Below are 27,929 nucleotides of genomic sequence, written 5' to 3' on the forward strand. Positions count from 1 at the left end.
GCCCCCCCCCCTCCCGGCACCACCGCCCGGTGACTGCCCCCCCCCCTCCTGGCACCACCGCGTGCCAAGTCTCCAGCGCCGCCGCTCCACCCGTTCGCAGGGCGACTCTACGGGTGACTTGACGGGCGACTTGACGGGCGACTTGACGGGCGACTTGCTTGGGTGGGTGACTTGACAGGCGACTTGATGGGCGACTTGTTGGGCGACTTGTCGGGTGACTCGATGGGTGACTCGACGGGCGACTTGACGGGCGACTTGACGGGCGACTTGCTTGGGTGGGTGACTTGACAGGCGACTTGACGGGCGACTTGTTGGGCGACTTGTCGGGTGACTTGACGGGTGACTTGCTTGGGTGGGTGACTTGACAGGCGACTTGACGGGCGACTTGTTGGGCGACTTGTCGGGTGACTTGACGGGTGACTCGATGGGTGACTCGACGGGCGACTTGACGGGCGACTTGACGGGCGACTTGCTTGGGTGGGTGACTTGACAGGCGACTTGACGGGCGACTTGTTGGGCGACTTGTCGGGTGACTTGACAGGTGACTCGACGGGCGACTTGATGGGCGACTCGCTTGGGTGGGTGACTCGGTTGGGAGTTGGCTATCTGGGTGACTTACCCATGGTAATGGCTGGTGGGTGACTAACTGGTGGGTGACTCAGCAGACGATTAATTGGGTGACTAAATGGCTGGGCCATTAAATAGATGACTTAATGTTTAACTAGCTGGGTGGGTGACTACGCCGATGGCTAAATGTGTGACGAACTGGGTGGGTGGTTGGCTAGATGACTAACTCGGTGGCTGATACATTAGACGGGCTACTGTCTGGGAGGGTGACTAGCTAGGTGACCAAGTGGATAACTGGACATCCGGGTGACTAGTTGGCTGGCTATGCCACTAGGCGGGCGACTATCTGGCATGAAAAACCCGTCTCCGATTCGGCAATCCTCTCCGATCCGATTTTCCGGTCCAATATCTCCGAAGCGGTTCGAGTCCATCCCTTCCTGGGTGAGACTGTCTGCTCTCTCAAATCAGATCCAGGGCCCGGTGCAATCCGATCCGGTCTGCGGTAAAATCCGAACAGGTTCGATCTGATCCCTGGTATGATGAAATCCAATCCGGTCCGGTCACTGGTGCGATCCGGTCTTTGCCCTGGTGCGATCAAATCCAGTCTGGTCTCTGGTAGAATCCGGTCCAGATCCCGGTGTAATCCGATCCGGTCCCAGGTACGATCCGGTCCGGTTCCCAGTACAATCCGATCCGGTCTGGTCCCCGGTACGATCCGGGTCCGATCTGGTCGGACAAAGCAGCAACTGGAATCACAGAGCGATCCCCAGACCACAGCATGAGGCCCAGAGGCAGCACAAGCGAGGAAAGATGGTGGTGGAGATTGCTGTAACAGTGGTGGTGGTGGTGGTAGAAGAGATGGTGGTGGTGATTGCTGTGACAGTGGTGGTGGTGATTGCTGTGACAGTGGTGGTGGTGGAGATTTCTGTGACAGTGGTGGTGGTGGAGATTGCTGTGACAGTGGTGGTGGTGGAGATTGCTCTGACAGTGGTGGTGGTGGTGGTGATTGCTGTGACAGTGGTGGTGGTGATTGCTGTGACAGTGGTGGTGGTGGTGGTGATTGCTGTGACAGTGGTGGTGGTGATTGCTGTGACAGTGGTGGTGGTGGTGGTGATTGCTGTGACAGTGGTGGTGGTGGTGGTGGAGATTGCTGTGACAGTGGTGGTGGTGGTGGAGATTGCTGTGACAGTGGTGGTGGTGGAGATTGCTCTGACAGTGGTGGTGATTGCTGTGACAGTGGTGGTGGTGATTGCTGTGACAGTGGTGGTGGTGGTGATTGCTGTGACAGTGGTGGTAGTGGTGGTGATTGCTGTGACAGTGGTGGTGGTGGTGGTGGAGATTGCTGTGACAGTGGTGGTGGTGGTGGTGGTGGTGGTGATTGCTGTGACAGTGGTGGTAGTGGTGGTGGTGGAGATTGCTGTGACAGTGGTGGTGGTGATTGCTGTGAAAGTGGTGGTGGTGGTGGAGATTGCTGTGACAGTGGTGGTGGTGGTGGAGATTGCTGTGACAGTGGTGGTGGTGGTGGAGATTGCTGTGACAGTGGTGGTGGTGGTGATTGCTGTGACAGTGGTGGTGGTGGTGGTGATTGCTGTGACAGTGGTGGTGATGATTGCTGTGACAGTGGTGGTGGTGGTGGTAGAAGAGATAGTGGTGGTGGTGATTGCTGTGACAGTGGTGGTGGTGGAGATTGCTGTGAAAGTGGTGGTGGTGGTGGTGGTGATTGCTGTGACAGTGGTGGTGGTGGAGATTGCTGTGACAGTGGTGGTGGTGATTGCTGTGACAGTGGTGGTGGTGGAGATTGCTGTGACAGTGGTGGTGGTGATTGCTGTGAAAGTGGTGGTGGTGGTGGTGGAGATTGCTGTGACAGTGGTGGTGGTGGTGGAGATTGCTGTGACAGTGGTGGTGGTGGTGGTGGAGATTGCTGTGACAGTGGTGGTGGTGGTGGTGATTGCTGTGACAGTGGTGGTGGTGGTGGTGGTGATTGCTGTGACAGTGGTGGTGGTGATTGCTGTGACAGTGGTGGTGGTGGTGGTGGTAGAAGAGATAGTGGTGGTGGTGATTGCTGTGACAGTGGTGGTGGTGGAGATTGCTGTGAAAGTGGTGGTGGTGGTGGTGGTGATTGCTGTGACAGTGGTGGTGGTGGTGGTGGAGATTGCTGTGACAGTGGTGGTGGTGATTGCTGTGACAGTGGTGGTGGTGGAGATTGCTGTGAAAGTGGTGGTGGTGGTGATTGCTGTGACAGTGGTGGTGGTGGTGGTGGTGATTGCTGTGAAAGTGGTGGTGATTGCTGTGACAGTGGTGGTGGTGGTGGTGGAGATTGCTGTGACAGTGGTGGTGGTGGTGGTGGTGGAGATTGCTGTGACAGTGGTGGTGGTGGTGGTGGTGGTGGAGATTGCTGTGCCAGTGGTGGTGGTGGTGGTGGTGTTGCTGTGACAGTGGTGGTGGTGGTGATTGCTGTGACAGTGCTGGTGGTGTTGTTGGAGATTGCTGTGACAGTGGTGGTGGTGATTGCTGTGACAGTGGTGGTGTAGATGGTGGTGGTGGTGGTGTAGATGGTGGTGGTGGTGGTGTCAATGCTGGTGGTGAGATGGTGGTGGTGGTGGTGTCAATGCTGGTGGTGGTGGTGGTGTCAATGCTGATGGTGAGATGGAGGTGATGGTGGTGGTGTTAATGCTGATGGTGGTGGTGGTGTCAATGCTGATGGTGAGATGGTGGTGGTGGTGAGATGGTGGTGGTGGTGGTGGTGGTGTCAATGCTGGTGGTGAGATGGTGGTGGTGGTGGTGGTGTCAATGCTGGTGGTGGTGGTGTCAATGCTGATGGTGAGATGGAGGTGGTGGTGGTGTTAATGCTGATGGTGGTGGTGGTGTCAATGCTGATGGTGAGATGGTGGTGGTGGTGAGATGGTGGTGGTGGTGGTGGTAATGCTCATGGTGAGTTGGTGGTGGTGGTGGTGTTAATGCTGATGGTGAGATGGTGGTGGTGGTGGTGGTGTTAATGCTGATGGTGAGATGGTGGTGGTGGTGGTGGTGTTAATGCTGATGGTGAGATGGTGGTGGTGTTAATGCTGATGGTGAGGTGGTGGTGGTGGTGGTGGTGGTGGTGTTAATGCTGATGGTGAGATGGTGGTGGTGTTAACGCTGATTGTGAGATGGTGGTGTTCACACTGATGGTGAGATGGTGGTGGTGTTAATGCTGATGGTGGTGGTGATGGTGGTGGTGGTGGTGTTAACGCTGATGGTGAGATGGAGGTGGTGGTGGTGATGGTGGTGTTAACGCTGATGGTGAGATGGTGGTGTTCACGCTGATGGTGAGATGGTGGTGGTGGTGTTAATGCTGATGGTGGTGGTGGTGATGGTGGTGGTGGTGTTAACGCTGATGGTGAGATGGTGGTGGTGGTGTTAATGCTGATGGTGGTGGTGGTGATGGTGGTGGTGGTGTTAACGCTGATGGTGAGATGGTGGTGGTGTTAATGCTGATGGTGGTGGACTAGGATTATTGTAGTCCCTAGGCACTTCTGGTTCCGCAGGGCATTAGGTGATAACTTTCCAAAAGTCGCTACTGGCTGCTGCCCCGTGTCACGACCACTGTGACTCCGCTGGTTTCTCACGCGGAACCTGGGTCCGCTCCGCTGGACGTCGTCACCACTGCCACCGTTTCATTATTCCAGTCTCTTGTGCCCCCAACGAGACACGCAGCAGAGCGCTGGCACGCACGGTGTGACGGGGATGAGCCGATTTCATTTGACATTATTTGCAAGAGGAGAAAGAAAAACGAACCTAGGTTAGCCGAGAAATATTTGGAGATGATATCTTGGTTACATTTTTGTCATCATGCACACAAAAAACAACATGGTCAGCCATTTGTTTTCCTTTCGTAGGCCTTAGGCATAGTGCCTACTGTGGTGTTGGGTGGGTGAGTGAGTGGGCGACTGGGTGAGTGGGTGAGTGAGTGAGTGGGTGAGTGAGCGGGTGACTGGGTGAGTGGGTGAGTGAGTGAGTGGGTGAGTGAGCGGGTGACTGGGTGAGTGGGTGGGTGAGTGAGTGAGTGGGTGAGTGAGTGAGTGGGTGACTGGGTGAGTGGGTGGGTGACTGGGTGAGTGGGTGACTGGGTGAGTGGGTGAGTGGGTGACTGCGTGAGTGAGTGGGTGGCTGGGTGAGTGGGTGAGTGAGTGGGTGAGTGGGTAGGTGAGTGGGTGAGTGACTGGGTGAGTGGGTGGGTGAATGGGTGAGTGGGTGAGTGAGTGAGTGGGTGAGTGAATGGGTTACTGGGTGAGTGAGTGGGTGGCTGGGTGAGTGGGTGAGTGAGTGGGTGAGTGAATTAGTGGGAGGCTGGGTAAGTAGGTGAGTCTATGAGTGTGTGTGATGGTTTATGAGTGTCAGTGTGTGAGTCTATGAGTGTCAGTGTGTGAGTCTATGAGTGTCAGTGTGAGTCTATGAGTGTCAGTGTGAGTCTATGAGTGTCAGTGTGTGAGTATATGAGTGTCAGTGTATTAGTCTATGAGTGTCAGTGTGAGTCTATGAGTGTCAGTGTGTGAGTCTATGACTGTCAGTGTGAGTCTATGAGTGTCAGTGTGTGAGTCTATGAGTGGCAGTGTGTGAGTCTATGCGTGTCAGTGTGAGTCTATGAGTGTCAGTGTGTGAGTCTGCGAGTGTCAGCGTGTGAGTCTATGAGTGTCAGTGTGTGAGTCTATGAGTGTCAGTGTGTCAGTCTATGAGTGCCAGTGTGTGAGTCTATGAGTGTCAGCGTGAGTCTATGAGTGTCAGTGTGTGAGTCTGCGAGTGTCAGTGTGTGAGTCTATAAGTGTCAGTGTGTGAGTCTATGAGTGTCAGTGTGAGTCTATGAGTGTCAGTGTGAGTCTATGAGTGTCAGTGTGTGTCTATGAGTGTCAGTGTGTGTCTATGAGTGTCAGTGTGTGAGTATATGAGTGTCAGTGTGAGTCTATGAGTGTCAGTGTGAGTCTATGAGTGTCAGTGTGTGAGTCTATGAGTGTCAGTGTGTGAGTCTATGAGTGTCAATGTGAGTCTGTGAGTGTCAGTAAGAGAGTCTATGAGTGTCAGTGTGAGTCTATGAGTGTAAATGTGAGTCTATGTGTGTCAGTGTGTGAGTCTATGAGTGTCAGTGTGAGTCTATGAGTGTCAGTGTGAGTCTATGAGTGTCAGTAAGAGTCTATGAGTGTCAGTGTGTGTGTGTGTCTGTCAGTGTGTGTGTGTGTGTCAGTGTGTGTATGTGTCAGTGCGTGTGTGTCAGTGTGTGTCTATGAGTGTCAGTGTGAGTCTATGAGTGTCAGTGTGAGTCTATGTGTCAGTGTGTGAGTCTATGAGTGTCAGCGAGTGAGTCTATCAGTGTCAGTGTTAGTCTATGAGTGTCAGTGTGAGTCTAAGAGTGTCAGTGTGTGAGTCTATGAGTGTCAGTGTGTGAGTCTATGAGTGTCAGTGTGAGTCTATGAGTGTCAGTGAGTGAGTCTATCAGTGTCAGTGTTAGTCTATGAGTGTCAGTGTGAGTCTATGAGTGTCAGTGTGTGAGTCTAAGAGTGTCAGTGTGTGAGTCTAAGAGTGTCAGTGTGAGTCTATGAGTGTCAGTGTGAGTCTATGATTGTCAGTGTGAGTCTATGAGTGTCAGTGTGTGAGTCTATAAGTGTCAGTGTGAGTCTATGAGTGTCAGTGTGTGAGTCTATGAGTGTCAGTGTGAGTCTATGAGTGTCAATGAGTGAGTCTATCAGTGTCAGTGTGAGTCTATGAGTGTCAGTGTGAGTCTATGATTATCAGTGTGTGAGTCTATGAGTGTCAGTGTGAGTCTAAGAGTGTCAATGTGTGAGTCTATGAGTGTCTGTGAGTCTATGAGTGTCAGTGTGTGAGTCTAAGAGTGTCAGTGTGAGTCTATGAGTGTCAGTGTGAGTCTATGAGTGTCAGTGTGAGTCTATGAGTGTCAGTGTGTGAGTCTATAAGTGTCAGTGTGTGAGTCTATAAGTGTCAGTGTGAGTCTATGAGTGTCAGTGTGTGAGTCTAAGAGTGTCAGTGTGAGTCTATGAGTGTCAGTGTGAGTCTATGAGTGTCAGTGTGAGTCTATGAGTGTCAGTGTGTGAGTCTATGAGTGTCAGTGTGAGTCTATGAGTGTCAGTGTGGGTCTATGACTGTCAGTGTGTGAGTCTTTGAGTGTCAGTGTGAGTCTTTGAGTGTCAGTGTGTGAGTCTATGAGTGTCAGTGTGAGTCTATGAGTGTCAGTGTGTGAGTCTAAGAGTGTCAGTGTGAGTCTATGAGTGTCAGTGTGTGAGTCTATGAGTGTCAATGTGAGTCTGTGAGTGTCAGTAAGAGAGTCTATGAGTGTCAGTGTGAGTCTATGAGTGTAAATGTGAGTCTATGTGTGTCAGTGTGTGAGTCTATGAGTGTCAGTGTGAGTCTATGAGTGTCAGTGTGAGTCTATGAGTGTCAGTAAGAGTCTATGAGTGTCAGTGTGTGTGTGTGTCTGTCAGTGTGTGTGTGTGTGTCAGTGTGTGTATGTGTCAGTGCGTGTGTGTCAGTGTGTGTCTATGAGTGTCAGTGTGAGTCTATGAGTGTCAGTGTGAGTCTATGTGTCAGTGTGTGAGTCTATGAGTGTCAGTGAGTGAGTCTATCAGTGTCAGTGTTAGTCTATGAGTGTCAGTGTGAGTCTAAGAGTGTCAGTGTGTGAGTCTATGAGTGTCAGTGTGTGAGTCTATGAGTGTCAGTGTGAGTCTATGAGTGTCAGTGAGTGAGTCTATCAGTGTCAGTGTTAGTCTATGAGTGTCAGTGTGAGTCTATGAGTGTCAGTGTGTGAGTCTAAGAGTGTCAGTGTGTGAGTCTAAGAGTGTCAGTGTGAGTCTATGAGTGTCAGTGTGAGTCTATGATTGTCAGTGTGAGTCTATGAGTGTCAGTGTGAGTCTATGATTATCAGTGTGTGAGTCTATGAGTGTCAGTGTGAGTCTAAGAGTGTCAATGTGTGAGTCTATGAGTGTCTGTGAGTCTATGAGTGTCAGTGTGTGAGTCTAAGAGTGTCAGTGTGAGTCTATGAGTGTCAGTGTGAGTCTATGAGTGTCAGTGTGAGTCTATGAGTGTCAGTGTGTGAGTCTATAAGTGTCAGTGTGTGAGTCTATAAGTGTCAGTGTGAGTCTATGAGTGTCAGTGTGTGAGTCTAAGAGTGTCAGTGTGAGTCTATGAGTGTCAGTGTGAGTCTATGAGTGTCAGTGTGAGTCTATGAGTGTCAGTGTGTGAGTCTATGAGTGTCAGTGTGAGTCTATGAGTGTCAGTGTGGGTCTATGACTGTCAGTGTGTGAGTCTTTGAGTGTCAGTGTGAGTCTTTGAGTGTCAGTGTGTGAGTCTATGAGTGTCAGTGTGAGTCTATGAGTGTCAGTGTGTGAGTCTATGAGTGTCAGTGTGAGTCTATGAGTGTCAGTGTGAGTCTATGAGTGTCAGTGTGAGTCTATGAGTATCAGTGTGTGAGTCTATGAGTGTCAGTGTGTGAGTCTATGAGTGTCAGTGTGTGAGTCTATGAGGGTCAGTGTGAGTCTATGAGTGTCAGTGTGTTAGTCTATGAGTGTCAGTGTGAGTCTATGAGTGACAGTGTGTGTGTATCTATGTGTGTCTGTGTGTGTCAGTGTGTGTGTGTGTGTGTCAGTGTGTGTGTGTGTCAGTGTGTGTGTGTCAGTGCATGTGTGTGTCAGTGTGTTTGTGTGTCAGTGTGTGTCTGTGTGTGTCCGTGTGTGTGTGTCCGTGTGTGTGTGTGTGTCTATGTGTGTCTGTGTGTGTCAGTGTGTGTGTCAGTGTGTGTGTCAGTGTGTGTGTGTCAGTGCGTGTGTGTCAGTGTGAGTCTAATAGTGTCAGTGTGTGTGTGTGTCAGTATGTGTGTGTGTCAGTGTGTGTGTCAGTGTGTGTGTGTAAGTGTGTGTCCGTGTGTGTGTGTCCGTGTGTGTGTGTGTCTATGTGTGTCAGTGTGTGTGTGTGTCAGTGTGTGTCTGTGTGTGTCAGTGTGTGTGTGTCAGTGTGTGTGTGTCAGTGTGAGTCTAATAGTGTCAGTGTGTGTGTGTGTCAGTGTGTGTGTGTCAGTGTGTGTGTGTAAGTGTGTGTCCGTGTGTGTGTGTCCGTGTGTGTGTGTGTCTATGTGTGTCCGTGTGTGTGTGTGTCAGTGTGTGTGTGTCAGTGTGTGTGTGTCCGTGTGTGTGTGTGTCAGTGTGTGTGTGTCTGTGTGTGTCAGTGTGTGTGTGTCAGTGTGTGTGTGTCCGTGTGTGTGTGTCAGTGTGTGTGTGTGCGTGTTTTCGACCTCCGTCGGTGCTCGCTCACGCCTCTTGCCCCAACAGTCTGTTGCAACCCATCCGGGTGATCTTTGTCTTTGTGCGTGAGTTCACCTGTGAGCGTACGCGCAACAAAGAAGCCCCGTGTAACCTTCACCGACTGTTGGGGCAAGTGCTGTCACCTCTGAAGGCGGGCACGGCTCACTACGGGCGAGGTGACCAGCACCCCTCCCGGTCGCCTTTGTCTCCCTCGCGATGCTCGCTCACCTTCGAGACGTCCGTGATCGTGGCTATCCCATCCACGATGTCCCCCCACCCATTGCTGTCGCCTCCTCGTCTCTCCCGGCGTCGTCTCTACAAGTTTGCGTTGTGTCCGTGGTGGTAATCCGCGTGGTCTCCTCCCGCCAGCGTCTCCCCGACTCGTCACTGCTGCCCTCTTGGTGAAGTGAAGAGACACGGGGAGACAGAGACACACAGAGAGACGAGTCGAGACACGGAGACAGAGAGAGACACGGGGAGAGACACACACACTGAGAGACGAGTAGAAACACGGAGACAGGGAGAGACACGGGGAGAGACACACACACACACACAGACGAGTAGAAACACGGAGACAGGGAGAGACACGCGGAGACAGAGACAAGTAGAGACACGGAGAGAGAGAGAGAGACACGGGGAGACACACACAGAGACAGAGACACACAGAGACAAGTAGAGACACGGAGAGACACGGAGAGACAGACACACACACACAGACACACACACACAGAGACAAGTAGAGACACAGAGAGAGACAGAGACGTGGAGGGACACGGAGAGACACAGAGAGACTCACGCAGGGCTCGATTGAGACGGAGAGACGCAGAGAAAGACAGAGACACGGGGAAACTCGCACAGTGGCACAGAGAGACGCCTAGGGGGGTGAGAGAGACACCTAGGGGGTGAGAGAGACACCTAGGGGTGAGAGAGACACCTAGGGGTGAGAGAGACACCTAGGGGGTGAGAGAGACACCTAGGGGGTGAGAGAGACACCTAGGGGTGAGAGAGACACCTAGGGGGTGAGAGAGAGAGACACCTAGGGGGTGAGAGAGACACCTACGGGGTGAGAGAGACACCTAGGGGTGAGAGAGACACCTAGGGGGTGAGAGAGACACCTAGGGGGTGAGAGAGACACCTAGGGGTGAGAGAGACACCTAGGGGGTGAGAGAGACACCTAGGGGTGAGAGAGACACCTAGGGGTGAGAGAGACACCTAGAGGTGAGAGAGACACCTAGGGGTGAGAGAGACACCTAGGGGGTGAGAGAGACACCTAGGGGGTGAGAGAGACACCTAGGGGTGATAGAGATACCTAGGGGTGTGAGAGACACCTAGGGGGAGAGAGAGACACCTAGGGGGAGAGAGAGACAACTAGGGGTGAGAGAGAGACACCTAGGGGGTGTGAGAGACACCTAGGGGTGAGAGAGAGACACCTAGGGGTGAGAGAGACACCTAGGGGTGAGAGAGACACCTAGGGGTGAGAGAGACACCTAGGGGTGAGAGAGACACCTAGGGGTGGGAGAGAGACACTTAGGGGGTGAGAGAGACACCTAGGGGTGAGAGAGACACTTAGGGGGTGAGAGAGACACCTAGGGGGTGAGAGAGACACGTAGGGGTGAGAGAGAGACACCTAGGGGTGAGAGAGACACCTAGGGGTGAGAGAGACACCTAGGGGTGAGAGAGACACCTAGGGGTGAGAGAGAGACACCTAGGGGTGGGAGAGAGACACCTAGGGGTGAGAGAGACACCTAGGGGTGAGAGAGACACCTAGGGGTGAGAGAGACACGTAGGGGGTGAGAGAGAGAGACACCTAGGGGGTGAGAGAGACACCTAGGGGTGAGAGAGAGACACCTAGGGGGTGAGAGAGACACCTAGGGGGTGGGAGAGACACCTAGGGGTGGGAGAGAGACACCTAGGGGGTGAGAGAGACACCTAGGGGGGTGGGAGAGACACCTAGGGGTGAGAGAGACACCTAGGGGTGAGAGAGAGAGACACCTAGGGGTGAGAGAGACAACTAGGGGGTGAGAGAGACACCTAGGGCGTGAGAGAGACACCTAGGGGGTGAGAGAGACACCTAGGGGTGGGAGAGACACCTAGGGGTGGGAGAGACACCTAGGGGGTGAGAGAGAGACACCTAGGGGGGGAGAGAGAGACACCTAGGGGTGAGAGAGACACCTAGGGGTGAGAGAGACACCTAAGGGGGGAGAGAGACACCTAGGGGGTGAGAGAGACACCTAGGGGTGAGAGAGACACCTAGGGGGTGAGAGAGACACCTAGCGGTGAGAGAGACACCTAGGGGTGAGAGAGACACCTAGGGGGTGGGAGAGACACCTAGGGGTGAGAGAGACACCTCGGGGGTGAGAGAGACACCTAGGGGTGAGAGAGACACCTAGGGGTGAGAGAGACACCTAGGAGGTGGGAGAGACACCTAGGGGTGAGAGAGACACCTAGGGGGGGAGAGAGAGACACCTAGGGGGTGAGAGAGACACCTAGGGGGTGAGAGAGACACCTAGGGGGGTGAGAGAGACACCTAGGGGATGAGAGAGACACCTAGGGGGGGAGAGAGACACCTAGGGGGTGAGAGAGACACCTAGGGGGAGAGAGAGACACCTAGGGGTGGGAGAGACACCTAGGGGATGATAGAGAGACACCTAGGGGTGAGAGAGACACCTAGGGGGTGGGAGAGACACCTAGGGGGTGAGAGAGAGACACCTAGGGGGGGAGAGAGAGACACCTAGGGGGTGAGAGAGACACCTAGGGGTGAGAGAGACACCTAGGGGTGAGAGAGACACCTAGGGGGGGAGAGAGACACCTAGAGGGTGAGAGAGACACCTAGGGGTGAGAGAGACACCTAGGGGGTTAGAGAGACACCTAGGGGTGAGAGAGACACCTAGGGGTGAGAGAGACACCTAGGGGGTGGGAGAGACACCTAGGGGTGAGAGAGACACCTAGGGGGTGAGAGAGACACCTAGGGGTGAGAGAGACACCTAGGGGTGAGAGAGACACCTAGGGGGTGGGAGAGACACCTAGGGGTGAGAGAGACACCTAGGGGGGGAGAGAGAGAGACACCTAGGGTTGAGAGAGACACCTAGGGGTGTGAGAGACAACTAGGGGGAGAGAGAGACACCTAGGGGTGAGAGTGCGACACCTAGGGGTGAGAGAGACACCTAGGGGTGAGAGAGACACCTAGGGGTGAGAGAGACACCTAGGGGTGAGAGAGACACCTAGGGGTGGGAGAGAGACACCTAGGGGGTGAGAGAGACACCTAGGGGGTGAGAGAGACACCTAGGGGTGAGAGAAAGACACCTAGGGGGTGAGACAGAGACATCTAGGGGTGAGAGAGACACCTAGGGGTGAGAGAGACACCTAGGGGTGAGAGAGACACCTAGGGGTGAGAGAGAGACACCTATAGGTGGGAGAGAGACACCTAGGGGGTGAGAGAGACACCTAGGGGGTGAGAGAGACACCTAGGGGTGAGAGAGACACCTAGGGGGTGAGAGAGACACCTAGGGGGGAGAGAGAGAGACACCTAGGGGGTGAGAGAGACACCTAGGGGGTGAGAGAGACACCTAGGGGTGAGAGAGACACCTAGTGGTGAGAAAGACACCTAGGGGGAGAGAGACACCTAGGGGGGGAGAGAGACACCTAGAGGGTGAGAGAGACACCTAGGGGTGAGAGAGACACCTAGGGGGTTAGAGAGACACCTAGGGGTGAGAGAGACACCTAGGGGTGAGAGAGACACCTAGGGGGTGGGAGAGACACCTAGGGGTGAGAGAGACACCTAGGGGGTGAGAGAGACACCTAGGGGTGAGAGAGACACCTAGGGGTGAGAGAGACACCTAGGGGGTGGGAGAGACACCTAGGGGTGAGAGAGACACCTAGGGGGGGAGAGAGAGAGACACCTAGGGTTGAGAGAGACACCTAGGGGTGTGAGAGACACCTAGGGGGAGAGAGAGACACCTAGGGGTGAGAGTGCGACACCTAGGGGTGAGAGAGACACCTAGGGGTGAGAGAGACACCTAGGGGTGAGAGAGACACCTAGGGGTGAGAGAGACACCTAGGGGTGGGAGAGAGACACCTAGGGGGTGAGAGAGACACCTAGGGGGTGAGAGAGACACCTAGGGGTGAGAGAAAGACACCTAGGGGGTGAGACAGAGACATCTAGGGGTGAGAGAGACACCTAGGGGTGAGAGAGACACCTAGGGGTGAGAGAGACACCTAGGGGTGAGAGAGAGACACCTATAGGTGGGAGAGAGACACCTAGGGGGTGAGAGAGACACCTAGGGGGTGAGAGAGACACCTAGGGGTGAGAGAGACACCTAGGGGGTGAGAGAGACACCTAGGGGGGAGAGAGAGAGACACCTAGGGGGTGAGAGAGACACCTAGGGGGTGAGAGAGACACCTAGGGGTGAGAGAGACACCTAGTGGTGAGAAAGACACCTAGGGGGAGAGAGACACCTAGGGGGGGAGACAGAGACACCTAGGGGTGAGAGAGACACCTAGGGGTGAGAGAGAGACACCTAGGGGGTGAGAGAGACACCTAGGGGTGAGAGAGAGAGACACCTAGGGGGTGAGACAGACACCTCGGGGGTGGGAGAGACACGTAGGGGTGGGAGAGAGACACCTAGGGGGTGAGAGAGACACCTAGGGGGGTGGGAGAGACACCCAGGGGTGAGAAAGACACCTAGGGGTGAGAGAGAGAGAGACACCTAGGGGGTGAGAGAGACACCTAGGGGGTGAGAAAGACACCTAGGGGGTGAGAGAGACACCTAGGGGGTGAGAGAGACACCTAGGGGTGGGAGAGACACCTAGGGGTGGGAGAGACACCTAGGGGGTAAGAGAGAGACACCTAGGGGGGGAGAGAGAGACACCTAGGGGTGAGAGAGACACCTAGGGGGGGAGAGAGACACCTAGGGGGTGAGAGAGACACCTAGGGGTGAGAGAGACACCTAGGGGGTGAGAGAGACACCTAGGGGTGAGATAGACACTTAGGGGTGAGAGAGACACCTAGGGGGTGGGAGAGACACCTAGGGGTGAGAGAGACACCTAGGGGGTGAGAGAGACACCTAGGGGTGAGAGAGACACCTAGGGGTGAGAGAGACACCTAGGGGGTGGGAGAGACACCTAGGGATGAGAGAGACACCTAGGGGGGAGAGAGAGACACCTAGGGGGTGAGAGAGACACCTATGGGTGAGAGAGACCCCTAAGGGGTGAGAGAGAGACACCTAGGGGGTGAGGGAGACACCTAGGGGGGGAGAGAGACACCTAGGGGGTGGGAGAGACACCTAGGGGGTGAGAGAGACACCTAGGGGGTGAGAGAGACACCTAGGGGTGGGAGAGACACCTAGGGGGTGAGAGAGAGACACCTAGGGGTGAGAGAGACACCTAGGGGGTGGGAGAGACACCTAGGGGGTGAGAGAGAGACACCTAGGGGGGGAGAGAGAGACACCTAGGGGGTGAGAGTGACACCTATGGGTGAGAGAGACACCTAGGGGGTGGGAGAGACACCTAGGGGTGAGAGAGACATCTAGGGGTGAGAGATAGAGACACCTAGGGGGTGAGAGAGACACCTAGGGGTGAGAGAGACACCTAGGGGGTGGGAGAGACACCTAGGGGTGAGAGAGACACCTAGGGGGTGAGAGAGACACCTAGGGGTGAGAGAGAGACACCTAGGGGGTGAGAGAGACACCTAGGGGTGAGAGAGAGACACCTAGGGGTGAGAGAGAGACACCTAGGGGGGGGAGAAAGAGACACCTAGGGGGTGAGAGAGACACCTAGGGGGTGAGAGAGACACCTAGGGGTGAGAGAGACACCTAGGGGGGGAGAGAGACACCTAGGGGGTGAGAGAGACACCTAGGGGTGAGAGAGACACCTAGGAGGTGAGAGAGACACCTAGGGGTGAGATAGACACCTAGGGGTGAGAGAGACACCTAGGGGTGAGAGAGACACCTAGGGGTGAGAGAGACACCTAGGGGTGAGAGAGACACCTAGGGGGTGAGAGAGACACCTAGGGGGTGGGAGAGACACCTAGGGATGAGAGAGACACCTAGGGGGGGAGAGAGAGACACCTAGGGGGTGAGAGAGACACCTAGGGGTGAGAGAGACACCTAGGGGGTGAGAGAGAGACACCTAGGGGGTGAGAGAGACACCTAGGGGGGGAGAGAGACACCTAGGGGGTGGGAGAGACACCTACGGGGTGAGAGAGACACCTAGGGGGTGAGAGAGACACCTAGGGGGTGAGAGAGACACCTAGGGGGTGAGAGAGACACCTAGGGGGTGAGAGAGACACCTAGGGGGTGAGAGAGACGCCTAGGGGGGAGAGAGAGACACCTAGGGGTGAGAGAGACACCTAGGGGTGAGAGAGAGACACCTAGGGGTGAGAGAGACACCTAGGGGGTGAGAGACACCTAGGGGCGAGAGAGACACCTACGGGGAGATAGAGACACCTAGGGGGTGAGAGAGACACCTAGGGGGTGAGAGAGACACCTAGGGGGTGAGAGAGACACCTAGGGGGTGATAGAGACGCCTAGGGGTGAGAGAGAGACACCTAGGGGTGAGAGAGACACCTAGGGGTGAGAGAGAGACACCTAGGGGTGAGAGAGACACCTAGGGGGTGAGAGACACCTAGGGGTGAGAGAGACACCTAGGGGTGAGAAATGCATAGCGCTCGAAATATTTAGACACGAAGACAGAGAGACACAGAGAGACGCGTGGAGAGAGACGCGTGGAGAGAGACGCGTGGAGAGAGACGCACGGAGGGAGACGCACGGAGGGAGACGCACGGAGGGAGACGCGCGACTCGTGGTTGTAAGGAGAAGAAGACGCAGCAGCAGCAGCAGCCGCAATGAAGTGATGATGGATGGAGAGGGGGCGAGAGAGCGAGAGAGCGAGCGAGGGCGCCTTACGAAAGGAGCCTTGTGTGCTCGCTTGGGACGAGAGACACGGGGAGGGTGAGAGGGGGAGAGAGAGGGAGGGGGAGAGAGACACGGGGAGGGGGAGAGAGGGGGAGAGAGGGAGGGAGGGAGAGAGGGAGGCAGAGAAAGGGAGAGTGGGAGAGAGAAATAGGGGGAATTGTAGTTCGAAGAATGAGAGTGTGTGTAGGTGTGTGTGTGTAGGTGTGTGTGTGTAGGTGTGTGTGTGTAGGTGTGTGTGTGTGACCGGCTCTAGTTTAACAGCAGAGGTCTCACTCCGAATCAGTCGAGCGGCAATATCTTTTCATCGGTTGCGTAACGCTGTGTGGAAGCTACCTGGTCTGTCGCTCCGCACTAAGCTTCAGGTCTTCTCGGCCACGGTCATTCCCTCCCTTCTCTACGCTTGCGAAACGTGGACCCCCCTAATGGAACATCTTCGCCGGTAGAAACATTTAGGCTAGCCTGCCTACGATCCATCCTGGGTTGAACCAGGCTGGATTGTGTGAGGAGCTCACAAATCATTGAAAGATCTGGGCAAGGTCCCATCCGTGAGCTCCTCCGGCGGGCAAGGCTGCGATGGCTGGGTCATGTAGCCCGCATGCCCAGCCACCGCATGCCGAAACAGCTTTTGTTCGGCCGGATCGAGGGGGCTAAACGGGCGCGGCACGGGCTAGAGAAGAGATGGAGTGATGTGGTACAGGAGAACGTGGAGCTGAGTGGACTTGCCGATGACTGGTACCAGCGGTGTCAAGATCGGCCTCTGTGGAGGAGGCTCGTGAAGGACGCTGCTACTGGGCAGTTGGAGGCAGTCGCCCTCCAACAACAACGGAAGGCGGAGGAGCGACGCTCACAACAACGAGCTGAGCGCCGGGTGGCTAAAGCACAGCAGGTTGACACAGTAGGGGGCACAGGTGGTGCATCAGCCAGTCATCTCAGTCATCTCAGTCAGTCGTGGCACCTGGGTCTGCCCCGTGACCTCCTGCCAGCGGGCGTTCAACACTTCACGTGGCCTCAAGGTGCACCTGGCCTGGCACAAGCGTCGTGGTGACGTCACCGCCACTTAGTGGCGAATGGCGGTTGTTGTTGTGTAGGTGTGTGTGTAGGTGTGATTGTGTAGGTGTGTGTATAGTGGGGAGCGGTAGTGTAGCGGTTAGCGCTACGAACCTGGTGTCCCGGGTTCGATTCCCGCTCACGGCCAACACCGGCGGTGACGATTGTCTGAACCGGTCCTGGGCCTCCCCTAGGTCGACTCAGTCTCAAATGAGTACCTGGGGAGACAAAGGCGGCCGGGCGTGGTTCTCGCCACAACTGCCTCGGGGTCAAATACACAGAGACAAAGACCCTCCACCCTGTGTAGCCTTAATAGACTGCAGGGGCAAGTGCTGTTAGCGAGCAGCGCTTGTGAAGTCCGTCACGGTGTTCAGAGCGGGTTTTGCAGGCCAGAACCACGCCCGGCCGCCTTTGTCTCCCCCGGCACAGACGTCGCTGCTGTACTCACTTTCAAGCCGATGTCGATCATCATTATCCGAGTGCAGTGCGCCAACCACTGCGCCACCGCTCCCCGCCACGCAACAAAGACAAAGGTCCCCCGTGTTGCCTTCACAGACTGTAGGGGCAAGTGCTGTTAGTAGCGAGCAGCACCTTGTGAAGGCCGGCACGGCACACGCGAGGGGGTGGGTGGGTGGCCAGCACCACGCCCGGCCGCCTTTGTCTCCCCAGTGGCGAAGTTTTTTTTGTTTTTTAACACATCGCACCGGTTACTCATTTGAGGCTGAGTCGACCTAGGGGTGGGGTGGGGGTGCCCAGAACCGGTTCAGAGACTCGGCATCACCGCTCCGTGGGGTTCCGTGAGCGGGAAAGCCAACTCGGCTGGCCGTGTTCGTAGCGTGACGCGCTAACCGCTGCGCCACCGCTCCTCGCGCCGCGCCACAAGACCCCCTCACAGTCGCCGAGCTCAATCTGCACAAAGCCATTCCTCATTTCTCGCTCGCTCGCTCGCCCGCTCGGCTCCCCTCCCCCTCCCTGCCTCGCTCCCCTCACCCACAGCGGGTCAAGTTGAAGTCCCTGCACACTGGGGGTCGTCTTCCTCTATAGGCAGCAGCAGCTGCAAGGCTCGATCCACTGCTGGATGGAGATTGATGTGATGGTGGGTGGTGTCTCGACTCAGATCCACGTGCTCCTCTCTCGGTGTAACCACCACCACCACCACCACCGTGATCGATCCACTGCTGGTTGGAGATTGATGTGATGGTGGGTGGTGTCTCGACTCAGATCCACGTGCTCCTCTCTCTCTCGGTGTAACCACCACCACCACCACCGTGATCGATCCACTGCTGGTTGGAGATTGATGTGATGGTGGGTGGTGTCTCGACTCAGATCCACGTGCTCCTCTCTCGGTGTAACCACCACCACCACCACCACCGTGATCGATCCACTGCTGGTTGGAGATTGATGTGATGGTGGGTGGTGTCTCGACTCAGATCCACGTGCTCCTCTCTCTCTCGGTGTAACCACCACCACCACCACCGTGATCGATCCACTGCTGGTTGGAGATTGATGTGATGGTGGGTGGTGTCTCGACTCAGATCCACGTGCTCCTCTCTCGGTGTAACCACCACCACCGTGATCGATCCAGTGCTAGATGGAGATTAAGACATCATGGTCAAACAACAACAACTCCCCATGTAGCTTGACTGACACTGCAATGGGGATTAGGCCTTTATCCAGCAGTGGATCGAGCCTGGCTCCCAATGATAAGCAGGAGTAGTGTTTATCCACAAGTCTAATCGTCATCTGGCGACGAAGCGCTCGAAGGGAGAAGTTTAGTGGTACATGTTATCTAGATCGTGTATTTTTATATTTGAATCACAGTTCCTATGATCACTGTTACCTTGTTTTCATAGCTGTATTTTGGTGATTTCGAAAACGTTTCGGTTTAGCCGTATTTATTTGTTGTTGTTGTACAGTGTTAGCCTGATAACTTTCATCTAAATTGTCTCATGGTTGTTATTGTTTGACTTGCATCCCACTGGGATGTTAGTACGCACAGCGTTGATATGCGGTGATTTTTGCTGGGTTTTTTTGCTGGTTTTTTTCCCTGGATTTTTCTGTTCGCGCGTGGCCGCTTTAAGACGTTTTTTTCTTGTTCACGTTTCTGTTTGTTACGCGGTTCCACCCGATTCGAGAGCCGGATGGCTCACAGGGCCACACCAAATACATGGAACTGACATGAAATAAATGAGCAGAAGAAGACGGGTAAGTCGTCAATACCTGTCTCCGCCTCATACTCGTCTCTCTCTCTCGCTAAGTATCGTTTCTGTTTTACACATCACAGCAGCCACACGCAGACACGCGGCCTTGCTGCTTCGGAGTGCAGCGGTACAATGGAAACGCGTTCGTGACGCGCTCGTGACGCGATCGTGACGCGCTCGTGACGCGTGCGTGACGCGCACGTGATGCATTCGTGACACGCACGTAACGCGTTCGTGACGCATACGGAGAGACTTTTTGACTTTGTAAACAACTTTTATTGCCGCCAGCAGCAACAGCACTGGAGGCGATTCCGATACGAAATACACAAAGTCACCAGCAACACAAACACACAAAGTCACCAGCAACACAAACACACAAAGTAGTCACCAGCAACACAAACACACAAAGTAGTCACCTGCAACACAAATACACAAAGTCACCAGCAACACAAATACACAAAGTCACCAGCAACACAAATACACAAAGTCACCTTGCAACACAAATACACAAAGTCACCAGCAACGCAAATACACAAAGTCACCAGCAACACAAACACACAAAGTCACCAGCAACACAAATACACAAAGTCACCAGCAACACAAATACACAAAGTCACCTTGCAACACAAACACACAAAGTCACCAGCAACACAAATACACAAAGTCACCAGCAACACTAATACACAAAGTCACCAGCAACACAAATACACAAAGTCACCAGCAACACAAATACACAAAGTCACCAGCAACACAAATACACAACGTGACCAGCAACACAAGTACACAAAGTCACCAGCAACACAAATACACAAAGTCACCAGCAACACAAATACACAAAGTCACCAGCAACACAAATACACAACGTGACCAGAAACACAAATACACAAAGTTACCAGCAACATAAACACACAAAGTGACCAGCAACACAAACACACAAAGTCACCAGCAACACAAATACACAAAGTCACCAGCAACACAAATACACAAAGTCACCAGCAACACAAATACACAGTCACCAGCAACACAAACACACAAAGTCACCAGCAACACAAATACACAAAGTCACCAGCAATACAAATACACAAAGTCACCAGCCACACAAACACACAAAGTCACCAGCAACACAAATACACAAAGTCACCAGCAACACAAATACACAAAGTCACCAGCAACACAAATACACAAAGTCACCTTGCAACACAAACACACAAAGTCACCAGCAACACAAATACACAAAGTCACCAGCAACACAAATACACAAAGTCACCAGCAACACAAATACACAAAGTCACCAGCAACACAAATACGCAAAGTCACCAGCAACACAAATACACAACGTGACCAGCAACACAAGTACACAAAGTCACCAGCAACACAAATACACAAAGTCACCAGCAACACAAATACACAAAGTCACCAGCAACACAAATACACAACGTGACCAGGAACACAAATACACAAAGTTACCAGCAACATAAACACACAAAGTGACCAGCAACACAAACACACAAAGTCACCAGCAACACAAATACACAAAGTCACCAGCAACACAAATACACAAAGTCACCAGCAACACAAATACACAAAGTCACCAGCAACACAAACACACAAAGTCACCAGCAACACAAATACACGAAGTCACCAGCAATACAAATACACAAAGTCACCAGCCACACAAACACACAAAGTCACCAGCAACACAAATACACAAAGTCACCAGCAACACAAATACACAAAGTCACCAGCAACACAAATACACAGAGTCACCAGCAACACAAATACACAAAGTCACCAGCAACACAAATACACAGAGTCACCAGCAACACAAATACACAAAGTCACCAGCCACACAAATACACAAAGTCACCAGCGACACAAATACACAAAGTCACCAGCAACACAAATACACAAAGTCACCAGCCACACAAATACACAAAGTCACCAGCGACACAAATACACAAAGTCACCAGCAACACAAATACACAAAGTCACCAGCAACACAAATACACAAAGTCACCAGCCACACAAATACACAAAGTCACCAGCGACACAAATACACAAAGTCACCAGCAACACAAATACACAAAGTCACCAGCCACACAAATACACAAAGTCACCAGCGACACAAATACACAAAGTCACCAGCAACACAAATACACAAAGTCACCAGCAACACAAATACACAAAGTAGTCACCAGCTAACAGGGAGTTAGAGGGTTGGAGAGATACCGAGGGAGATATTTGTAGAGAGAGAGAGACGAGAGAGGGGAGAGCTCAGACGGAGAGGCGGGAGTGGGTGGTGAGATCAGACGAGACACGTGATGAGACACGTGATGAGACACGGAGTCATTTCCTCCACGTGTCTTCTCATCTCCACCGCGCCCAGCTGACCCCCCCTCCCCCCTCACGCGGATTTCCACCCAGAGGAGGGGACTAGAGGGCGGTAGGGAGGGAGGAGAGAGAATGGAGAGTTGGGGAGATGCAGTGAAGCCGGTGACGAGGGCCCTGAGGCTCGGGGTCCATCCCCGCCACCCGTGTGAGTCCTCGCGTCTCTGTGAGAGTCATCCAGCAGTGGATAGAGATACAGGCGGCCGTGATAGCCGGTGCAGAACGTGGGGGGTTTAATTGAGAGTGGTCGTACGCCACTCCCTCTCTCTCTCCCTCTCTCCCTCTCTCTCTCTTCTCTCTCGCTCCCAAGAAAATTAATTAACGCTTCAGGGCTAAAAATGTAACTCAGCAAAATTCATTCAACCACCCACTCGCTCATTCACCCATTTCACCACTCGTTCATTCACTCACTGACTCACTCACTCTTTCATTCACTCACCCATTCACCCGCTCATTCACCCACTCACCCACTCGTTAATTCACTCGCTCATTAACCCCTCTCTCATTGCCTCACTCATTCGCCCACTCTCTCATTCACTCACCCACTCATTCACCCCTCTCTCATTCACTCACTCATTCATCCACTCTCTCATTCACTCACCCACTCACCCGCTCATTCACCCATTTCACCACTCGTTCATTCACTCACTGACTCACCCACTCTTTCATTCACTCACCCACTCATTCACCCATTTCACCACTCGTTCATTCACTCACTCATTCACCCACTTTCGCATTCTCTCAAACACTCATTCACTCACTCATTCACCCACTCCCTCATTCACTCACTCCCTCATTCACTCACCCACTCCCGCACTCATTCACCCACTCGTCCATTCACTCACTGACTCACCCACTCTTTCATTCACTCACCCACTCATTAACCCCTCTCTCATTCACTCACCCACTCATTCACCCATTTCACCACTCGTTCATTCACTCACTCATTCACCCCTCTCTCATTCACTCACCCACTCCCCCACTCATTCACCCACTTGTTCATTCACTCACTCATTCACGCACTCTCTCATTCACTCACCCACTCATTCACTCACTTATTCACCCACTCTCTCATTCACTCACCCACTCCCCCACTCATTCACCCACTCGTTCATTCACTCACTCATTCACCCACTCTCTCATTCACTCACCCACTCATTCACTCACTCATTCAACCACTCTCTCATTCACTCACCCACTCCCCCACTCATTCACCTACTCGTTCATTCACTCACTCATTCACCCACTCTCTCATTCACTCACCCACTCATTCACTCACTCATTCACCCACTCTCTCATTCACTCACCCACTCCCCCACTCATTCACCCACTCGTTCATTCACTCACTCATTCACCCACTCTCTCATTCACTCACCCACTCATTCACTCACTCATTCACCCACTCTCTCATTCACGCACCCACTCCCCCACTCATTCACCCACTCGTTCATTCACTCACTCATTCACCCACTCTCTCAATCACTCAGCCACTCATTCACTCACTCATTCACCCACTCTCTCATTCACTCACCCACTCATCGACCCACTCTCTCATTCACTCACCCACTCCCCCACTCATTCACCCACTCGTTCATTCACTCATTCACCCACTACTCTTATTCACTCACCCACTCATTCACTTACTCATTCACCCACTCTCTCATTCACTCACCAACTCCCCCACTCATTCACCCACTCTTTCATTCACTCATTCACCGATTTTCTCATTCACTCACCCACTCATTCACTCACTCATTCACCCACTCTCTCATTCACTCACCCACTACCCCACTCATTCACTGATTCGTTCATTCACTCACTCATTCACCCACTTTCTCATTCACTCACCCACTCATTCACTCACTCATTCACCCACTCGTTCATTCACTCACCCACTCACTCATTCACCCACTCGTTCATTCACTCACCCACTCACCCACTCTCTCATTCACTCACCAACTCATTCACTCACTCATTCACCCACTCGTTCATTCACTCACCCACTCTCTTATTCACTCACCTCTCATTAACTCACTCATTCACCCACTCTCATTCACCCATTTCACCACTCGTTCATTCACTCACTCATCCACCCACTCTCTCATTCACTCACCCACTCCCTCATTCACCCATTTCACCACTCGTTCATTCACTCACTCATTCACACACTCTTTCATTCACTCACCCACTCCCCCACTCATTCACCCATTTCACCACTCGTTCATTCACTCACTCATTCACCCACTCTCTCAATCACTCAGCCACTCATTCACTCACTCATTCACCCACTCTCTCATTCACTCACCCACTCATCGACCCACTCTCTCATTCACTCACCCACTCCCCCACTCATTCACCCACTCGTTCATTCACTCATTCACCCACTCTCTTATTCACTCAACCACTCATTCACTTACTCATTCACCCACCCTCTCATTCACTCACCAACTCCCCCACTCATTCACCCACTCTTTCACTCACTCATTCACCGATTTTCTCATTCACTCACCCACTCATTCACTCACTCATTCACCCACTCTCTCATTCACTCACCCACTACCTCACTCATTCACTGATTCGTTCATTCACTCACTCATTCACCCACTTTCTCATTCACTCACCCACTCATTCACTCACTCATTCACCCACTCGTTCATTCACTCACCCACTCACTCATTCACCCACTCGTTCATTCACTCACCCACTCACCCACTCACCCACTCTCTCATTCACTCACCAACTCATTCACTCACCCACTCACCCACTCTCTTATTCACTCACCTCTCATTAACTCACTCATTCACCCACTCTCATTCACCCATTTCACCACTCGTTCATTCACTCACTCATTCACCCACTCTCTCATTCACTCACCCACTCCCTCATTCACCCATTTCACCACTCGTTCATTCACTCACTCATTCACACACTCTTTCATTCACTCACCCACTCCCCCACTCATTCACCCATTTCACCACTTGTTCATTCACTCACTCATTCACCCACTCTTTCATTCACTCACCCACTCCCCCACTCATTCACCCATTTCACCACTCGTTCATTCACTCACTCATTCACCCACTCTTTCATTCACTCACCCCCACTCATTCACCCACGTCCCACTCGTCCATTCACTCACTCATTCAACCACTCTCTCATTCACTCACCCACTCTCTGATTCGCCCACTCACCCACTCACCCACTGATTCACTGACTCACCTCCATTGCCCATTCAACCACCCAAGCACTCATTCACCCACTCGCTCATTCACTAACTCATTCACGTTTCCACCCATTCACGTATCCACCCATTCACTTATCCACCCATTCACTTATCCACCCATTCACTTATCCACCCATTCACTTATCCACGCATTCACTTATCCACGCATTCACTTATCCACGCATTCACTTATCCACCCATTCACTTATCCACCCATTCACTTATCCACCCATTCACTTATCCAGTCACACTCACCCCCGTGTCACACTTATCCAGTAACTCAAATCAAGAGTTCACCGTCTCGCACGCATTAACATTCATTGACACATTACATTACTAATTCAAACGTGTGCATTACTCATTTACCGTACGATGCTACTGTACAGGCACGTGTGTTTTGGGGGAGGCTCCGACTGTTCTGGTAACGCTTATTATATGGGACTATCTGTTTTTTTTTTTAAATGGAACAAGCACGGATGATTCTACACTGTGCAATGACAACCAATGTCACATTAGTGCCTTCAAGCAAGTCAAAGCCGTCTCCCACCTGTTCGTGGTCAACGCGCGCCTGGAATATTCTCCAGAGTCCCGTGCAGCACCACGTGACTCGTGCTGTTCTTGCAAAGTCTCAAAAGGGGCCGTCCATAAATGACGTCACGCGATTTTGGTTCGATTTTTGACCTCCCCCCCCCCCCCAAATCGTGACACGGCGTGACAGAAATCTCTGCTTCAAATCATATTCTGGGTTCTTTCGGTAAAGCCACCACCACGTAGAAGGGAAACAAAAAAATAATAAAAATATATAAAACAATAAAATTCTCACGACGTTTCGACTGCAACACAAGCAATCATCATCAGGTGTGAAAACCACAGCAAGAAAATTTAAAAAAAGTGGCGGGTTATTTTTAACGTTAAATAATAAAAATATAAAACGATAAAATTCTCACGACGTTTCGACTGCAACACAAGCAGCAATCATCAGCAGGTGTGAAAACCACAGCAGGAAAATTTGAAAAAAGTGGCGGGTTATTTTTAACGTTAAATAATAAAAATATAAAACGATAAAATTCTCACGACGTTTCGACTGCAACACAAGCAGCAATCATCAGCAGGTGATTGTGTTGCAGTCGAAACGTCGTGATAATTTTATTGTTTTGTTTATTTTTATTATTTTATTGTTTCCCTTCTTCTACGTGGCGGTGACTTTACCGAAAGAACCAAGAATTTGAATCCCTGCAGTAACGAAAGCTTTAAATCAAAATTTAAATGCTTCAAATCGCTTTAAACTATTGTCACATTGTAGTGCGTATAGTAATAGGTTTTTACCCTTTTAGCTGGCACAAAAAACTGACACCTTTATGCAAGGCATCGTGTCTGCAATAGCCACAACACAAGCAGTACTCTGATAGTGCACTGTTTTTGAGTTGTACGCCTTTTGGCGTCTTCTGGTCCAACACCAGTGGAGACTAGGCTCTAAGAAAAGCCGTCTCTGGTGTGGACCAATCAATTTCAAGGACAGTGCCAATATTATTATCAGAGTTGTCTCTTTTTGTTTGCATTTTTGACTGCTTGTGTTGTGGTTATTGCAAACATGATGCCTTGAATAAAGGTGTCAGTTTTTGTGCCAGTTAAAAGGGTAAAAACCTATTACTATAGCTTGTTACTGGCAAAGGTCTCATAATGTAATTGTAATGCGTGTTTAATGTTGCACTGCACTCTGATGCTGTAGGAGAAAACATTTACTAAAAAGAATATCTAATTAAGCAGAACGTGTTGTCTGTATTCATTTAAAGTTGCCCATTTTGATGTGACGTCACATTTCTCAACCCCCCTCCCCCCCCATCGTCACACATCGTCACAAATGTCTGACCCCTCCCACCCCCCCCTCCTAGGTGCGTGACGTCATTTATGGACGACCCCTTAGTGTTCAACATTGTTTTATTTGAAGCAACCCCTCCCCCACACGGTAAGCATTAACGTTCCTACTCGGGGCTAATCCGCTCACAAGCGACGATTCAGATCTCTGTTTTCGCAGGCGCCCGCCCGCCCGCCCGCCGGCCCGGGCACGGTTTCGGCTGTGAGCAATCCGAGCGGTGAGGGCGGAGGGGTCGACGTCCTTACAGCGGAGACGATCCCAGACTGGGGAGGGCTTTCAGCTCGTGGGGGGTTCCGCATTGGCGTCGGGGACAAATCACTCACAGGCACAAAGGCAAAGATCGCCCGCGTAGCCTGTAACAGACTGTTGGGGCAAGTGCTGCTTCGTCGCGAGTAGCAGCGACCTATGGAGGCTACCGGCACGGCACGCGAGGGGGTGGGTGGCCAGCACCACGCCCGGCCGCCTTTGTCTCCCCCAGTGGCGATGTTTGTACGTGCTTCACCAGGTATTCATTTGAGGCTGAGTCGACCTAGGGGAGGCCCAGCACCGGTTCTGATGATCGTCACTGGTGGTGATGGCCGTGAGCGGGAATCGAACTTGGGTTGCCGGGATCGCAGCGCAGCGTAGCGCTAACCACGACACTACCGCTCCCCACACACACTCACACACACACACCTCTATAACACCACCACACCCCATTACACACACAACAACAACAACAACAACCGCCATTCGCCACTCAGTGGCGGTGATGTCACCACGACGCTTGTGCCAGGCCATGTGCACCTTGAGGCCACGTGAAGTGTCGAACGCGCGCTGGCAGGAGGTCACGGGGCAGACCCAGGTGCCACAGGTCGACTGACTGAGATGACTGGCTGATGCACCACCTGTGCCCCCTACTGTGCCAACCTGCTGTGCTTTAGCCTCCCGGCGCTTCGCTCGTTGCAGTGAGCGTCGCTCCTCCGCCCTCCGTTATTATTGGAGGGCGACTGCCTCCAACTGCCCAGTAGCATCCTTCACGAGCCTCCTCCACAGAGGCCGATCTTGACACCGCTGGTACTAGTTATCGACAAGTCCACTCAGCTCCACGTCCTTTTGTACCACATCACTCCATCTCTTCTCCAGCCCGTGCCGCGCCCATTTAGCCCCCTCGATCCGGCCGAACAAAAGCTGTTTTGGCATGCGGTGGCTGGGAATGCGGCCTACATGACCCAGCCAAAGCAGCCTTGCCCGCCGGAGGAGCTCAGGGATGGGACCTTGCCCAGATCTTTCAAGGATGTGTGAGATCGTCAAACAATCCAGCCTGGTTAAACCCAGGATGGATCGTAGGCAGGCCAGCCTAAATGTTTCTAACCGGCGAAGATGTTCAATTAAGGGGGTCCACGTTTCACAAACGTAGAGAATGGAGGGAATGACCGTGGCGGAGAAGACCTG

The 27,929-nt window shown here is 52.7% G+C and overlaps 2 protein-coding genes across 2 annotated transcripts; both read right to left on the reverse strand.

Annotated features, from left to right (window-relative positions):
• Nucleotides 1–18: 18 nt before the first annotated feature.
• Nucleotides 19–24,621, reverse strand: LOC116957781 (uncharacterized). Its single transcript, XM_076073621.1, has 3 exons — nucleotides 24,616–24,621; nucleotides 9,078–9,723; nucleotides 19–1,293 (listed from the first exon to the last, which is right to left on the reverse strand). Exons 1-3 carry the CDS (start codon nucleotides 24,619–24,621, stop codon nucleotides 890–892), a joined length of 1,056 nt encoding a protein of 351 aa, XP_075929736.1. The 3' UTR covers nucleotides 19–889.
• On the reverse strand, nucleotides 1,940–4,099 carry LOC142930565 (uncharacterized; the record flags this gene model as incomplete). Its single annotated transcript, XM_076073402.1, has 2 exons — nucleotides 4,081–4,099; nucleotides 1,940–2,994 (listed from the first exon to the last, which is right to left on the reverse strand). Coding segments are annotated over exons 1-2 (1,074 nt in total), but the record flags the coding sequence as incomplete, so codon positions are not given.
• Nucleotides 24,622–27,929: the final 3,308 nt, after the last annotated feature.

The sequence above is a fragment of the Petromyzon marinus genome, chromosome 42 (assembly GCF_048934315.1).
Source record: "Petromyzon marinus isolate PM22_M1 ecotype Great Lakes invasive population chromosome 42, UKy_Petmar_22M1.pri1.0, whole genome shotgun sequence".
Classification (NCBI taxonomy): Eukaryota; Metazoa; Chordata; class Hyperoartia; order Petromyzontiformes; family Petromyzontidae; genus Petromyzon; species Petromyzon marinus.